Source organism: Sardina pilchardus, chromosome 15 (assembly GCF_963854185.1).
Source record: "Sardina pilchardus chromosome 15, fSarPil1.1, whole genome shotgun sequence".
NCBI lineage: Eukaryota > Metazoa > Chordata > Actinopteri > Clupeiformes > Clupeidae > Sardina > Sardina pilchardus.
This window is the reverse complement of record NC_085008.1, coordinates 27,995,513-28,000,512: the sequence shown is the minus strand read 5'-3', so window position 1 is coordinate 28,000,512 and position 5,000 is coordinate 27,995,513. Positions and strand designations below refer to the sequence as shown.

The 5,000-nt window shown below is 44.6% G+C and overlaps 1 protein-coding gene across 3 annotated transcripts in view; it reads left to right on the top strand.

The window, feature by feature from the left end:
• The first annotated feature begins 1,199 nt into the window (after positions 1 to 1,199).
• Positions 1,200 to 5,000, top strand: part of aqp4 (aquaporin 4) — a 7,006-nt gene continuing 3,205 nt past the window's right edge. Inside the window, exons 1-3 of one of the 3 annotated variants that reach the window (XM_062556326.1) lie at positions 1,200 to 1,501; positions 2,434 to 2,884; positions 3,073 to 3,237. In XM_062556326.1, coding sequence (XP_062412310.1) covers positions 1,449 to 1,501; positions 2,434 to 2,884; positions 3,073 to 3,237 — 669 coding nt within the window. In that variant the 5' untranslated portion in view covers positions 1,200 to 1,448. Of the gene's footprint in view, positions 1,502 to 1,949; positions 1,992 to 2,065; positions 2,152 to 2,433; positions 2,885 to 3,072; positions 3,238 to 5,000 lie in introns of those variants that run through there. The other 2 variants (XM_062556327.1, XM_062556328.1) reach the window with 2 other exon arrangements.

The window sequence follows — 5,000 nt, the reverse complement described above, 5'->3', positions numbered from 1 at the left end:
GATGGGGAAAGACTGCTTTAATGACGTGCACAAGTGAGAAAATGATATGGAGTTTGAGCATACAGTTTTGAGAATTTAAATTCTGAGAAAGGCCTCATGTCAACTGAGACCAGCTGAAATGTTTATTACAATTCTTATTCTTTCTCTCTCTCTCTCTCTCTCTCTCTCTCTCTCCCTCCCTCTCTCTCTCTTGCAGCTCTTGGATACTTCCAAAATTGTTTCAGAAGATTCATAACTAATTCTATCGGCATGTGGATATATCTTTCATTTACCACTTAACATAATTAAATGTAGAAAATAATTGCGTAATTGCGCTATATGTTATCTGAAGTGTTTCTGCTTGTGTATGTCACTGTATATATGGAGTATATTTTGTCAACGAGAGAAAAAATAGTGTGGCGTGTGAGCGCTATTCACCTGTATTTGTATTGCCAGAGGTTCTTTTCAGACTCTTGATGTTCAGAGAAGATAGGATTAGTCACCGGGTGGCTGCCCGCATCAGCTGCTGCTGGCCAGTTACCTCGTTCGGGCCAGGCCAAGATTTTTTTTTTTTTTTAGGACTGGAAAGGAATTTTTAAGAGCCATCACTATCTCGGAGTTTGACGGAGGAGATGGCAGGGCGCTTGAAGTTAGATCCATTGAGGTGAGATTTGCTTTGATATTATTGTGTGTGTGCAGTGGTATATGGGAATAGGATAGAATACGATGTGAGGACACACGTATGATCCTGTCAGTGTCACAATCTCGCTAGGTTTTCCAGGATTCGGCGGTAAATGGTAGTCTATCAATAAAGAAGGCACAGGCTGAAGCAAAGGTTTAAATGCAAAAAACTAAATACAACACTTGTGTCGAAATATAGGCTACTTCGGTTATGTTGGTTCCGTCCATCACCATGGAAAGTAACATAGCAGTGATAAGCAACTGCAACAAGAAACAATTAATGAAATAACTTCGTGTCCTTCTATTTACGCACGCATCAGCGGTGCTCATCCGAAATAATGTAGTCTTTTGAACCGGAGGAGTGAATGGTACTATATTCAAGTACTGCTGTGTCTTCATGTTTAGTGGCGGAGCTGAGATGTGTTGACCCTGGATGACCTGGCAGCCCACGGAGCAAAGTTATTGGAGAGGTCTGGTGCGCGCGGCAGGAGCGCTCATTAGTATGGTATAGACCGGGTAAATGCGCGAGGACAACGGAATTCGCCTCGTCCACCCTCTCGCCCTCCCTGTGTGTGTGTTTGGAGAGAGAGAGAGAGAGAGAGAGAGAGATGCAAGGGGTCGTGGTATGCGATTCCTGAGCAACACAACTTTTGCGGTACAACTACTCGTGCAGTTCTGAAAAGTTTGTCCTGACGTTTTTGAAAGATTGCGACTCTTGTCAGAAGTGGTGCGCGTCTTGACATTTGCTTTGACCAGCACCTGTAGCCAACTGAGATGCAGTAAGAGATATGATAGGTGATATACCTGACATTGGGAGGAAGAAAAGTTGCAATTGTTTTAGGTAAGCATATTGCTTTCCTTCATCCTAATTTGGGGCATTTCATTCACACAAACGTACATTTTAGTAGCCATACTAGTAAGTCACCGGATATAATTGCGCAAAGCCATTATATCCGGTGACCTAAATGCATGGTAATCAGTCAACCGTAAAATCTTGGCGTTCTATTCTATTCACCAATGTCCATAATAAACAAAGGGTGAGTCATTTGAATGCTTTGAGCTCTAGCCGAAAATGCTGGCATGCCAGGTAGAGGAAATGTGCAGAAGTGACGTATTCGGTCGCATTATTTGTTCATTTCAATTATTTGAAGTGCCGTGCTTGATTGTGTTATTGAACACCTGCCATCGTTTCCAAAGACCTTTGATCTCCTAAACATATGTAATTACCTTTAATAGGTTTCCGCTTAGTCTTACCTTACCACGGAGGTCTTCGGGTCAGATTACAACTGTGCTTTACGACTCAAGATCAACACCATTTTCGCGGCGGCGCAGTTATGTCGTCCATGCTCTCTCGGTTTAGTGCAGCAACAGGTTATAGTAGCTCTGAGAAGCTAGAGTGGTGCAGGGGAGCAAAGCTAAGATGCAGTGCATTTACCTGAGGGAGTTGGAGCATATCATGACAGCAGTAACCAAATGATGTGTTTGGTTTAGGTGCCGTTCAGAGCACTCTTTTTATCCTGAACAGTTATCAGTAATTGGCCACTGAACAGGTTGATAAATAAGTTCAAAGCTAGGCTAATGGGTTCCCAGATCTTGTTTACCTTTGGGTTTTTGTGGCTTCTTTGGTACATCCACTTCATGTTGGACACATGTCACAGCACTCTCTGTGTTTGTTTATCTCTTCATTTGTCCTGACCCTTTCTTCCCTCTTCCCCTTCTCCTTCCCTCTTCCTCTTCCTCTTCCCTCTTCGTCCTCTTCTTTTGTGTTCACAGGAGGTGTATCCCCTCTTGTGTGTGCTCTCGTGAGTCCGTTATGGCAGCGTTCCGCGGCGTGTGGACGCAAGACTTCTGGCGTGCCGTCTTCGGCGAGCTTCTGGCCATGACCCTGTTTGTCTTGCTGAGTCTGGGCTCCACCATAGCCTGGGGGTCGCCCACGAACGCCACTGCCCCAGCGGGCAGCGCCTCACCCTCTCACCCCCCTGACCTGGTGCTGATCTCCCTCTGCTTTGGCCTGGCCATAGCCACTCTCGTCCAGTGCTTTGGCCACATCAGTGGTGCCCACATCAACCCGGCCGTCACCGTGGCAATGGTCGCCACGCGGAAGCTGAGTCTGGCCAAAGGGGTGTTCTATGTGGTGGCGCAGTGCGTGGGGGCGATGATTGGGGCTGGGGTGCTGTACGCCATCACTCCAGAGGCGGTCAGAGGTGGCCTTGGAGTCACTAAGGTGAGGGATTAATATGAGTTTTAAATATGCACCACAGTGAGCTTCACTAGATCAACCAGAGAAAGTCTACAATAATAAAGATGAATGGGAAGGGGGGTCTATGTTATCCAAAGCTGTGAGTGACATGCATTGATTTCTAAGCCCTGCTACTTTCTCTGTGCTACACCACTCTCTGCTGCCCTCTGCAGGTGAACCCTGGCATGTCGGTTGGCGCTGGCCTTTTGGTGGAGCTCCTCATCACGTTCCAGCTGCTCTTCACCATCTGCGCCACCTGCGACCCAAAGCGGAGTGACCTGAAGGGGTCGGCAGCCCTGGCTATCGGCCTGTCTGTGTGCACTGGACATCTGTTTGCTGTAAGTATGCCGGCAGATGATCAGCTGATCTCAGCGCGCAGTACATAGACGGATATAATTAGAGTCCTTCAAGAGGGAGATGTCACTGAGATTGGTCAGTCTAATGGCACTTTCCAAGCACCTTTGGTCTTGACCAGAGGGAGATACTTGAGGGACTGACTGTCAGTGGACAGCAGGGGTATAATGGTGCACAAAAATCACAATTACAATGTGTATCTCTGTGTTGGAGACATGGTTCGATTCATTTTTGATTTCCTGGTTTCCACACACAGAAAAGCCTACTGTTGATTACTGTTTAACCAGCATTTGGTCCACATCTGTATAACACATTTGGTATGAATGTGTTTACCTTTACACCTCTCTTGAACATTAAGTGTAAAGGACCATTGGTTCCTTCAAGATGATGTCTGGATGATCTTGAAAGGAAGACTGGTCATCACCAAAGTAAGATGTTAGAGAGGCATGTCAATGGAACATGGACATGTACTCAACTAATGCTAATACAATGGACACTGTGCTGTCCTAGTGCAGAAAATATGCAGTAAAGGAGACAAACTCATCTATAATAGCAATCTAGGCGGATGTATTGGAGTTACAATTATGCAAGGAATGGAAATTTCATGTAGCTTATCATGAATATAAAGTGATTCATTTTGATTAATGACAAGATGGGCAAACATGCCTCATCAGTGTGGATGGCTTTTTTTTTAGGAGATTTTCTTTTTCTTTGACCAATGTATATACTGTACATTAAGTCATTAACTCGGACCAATGTACATATTTTAATCAAGAATACAAATTAAGCTAATAGTGTAGTGCAGTACAAAGCCATCCAATTAATTGTGTTTATGTATTTACTCGGAGAAAGTAATAAATGAATGCAGATGTTCCATTATAAAACAGACGGTGGCTGTTATTTCACATGCTTAATTAAATGTATTTTTAGAGCATTCGCAATCATACAGCAGAATATCAGTCTCACTGATAGAAGAACATTCTAGAAGCTAGTCAGTCCATGTGGTTTGTTTATTTTAAGTAGACTGTAGGCCTCTCTAGGAATAGGTATGTAAATCAGGTAAGCTTAGAAAATGATTATTGAAATGCCATCACTATGAGTGACAGCACCCGACTTGGACAGCACAATTTATTAATATAACTGCAAGAATATGGAGCCATGCATTTGCATATTCTTTGCAGTGTGTAAAAGTTTGGGTGAAGGCTGATGTGACAATTGCACTGATTTAAATCCTTATGATGGATATGATGCGAATTGAGAATGGACTCATTTGGCACACACAGACGAGAGGAGAAATGAAAGGTGCAACACAACAACAACAACAACAACAACAACAACAACAACAACAACAGCAACAACAACACTTTACATTTAGCACTGGACGGGGGACCTCTAGGCTGGGTGAACCCTGCCTGAACTTCCGGGGAATTTGAATTTCGCCCGGCAGCTCAGGCTGGAAACCAGCAGATCTTTTCACTCTGTTCACTGCCAGAACCTTTGGCTCCAATCAGAAACGGCCATACTCCTAGTCCTGGCACGCTATTGGCCGGTGACGTGACAATAACGAAACTTAAGCGACGCGAATTGCAGTAGAAACAAAGCGCAGCCTCGCCAGATTTATGTTCAATCTTAAAAGATCACTAACCGCCACCAGTGTGTAACACTCACCTGGGTGATGCACGGCAGCCATTATGCACCAGAACACTCACCACACACCAGCTTGAAGTCGGGTGTTTAGCCAGGACAC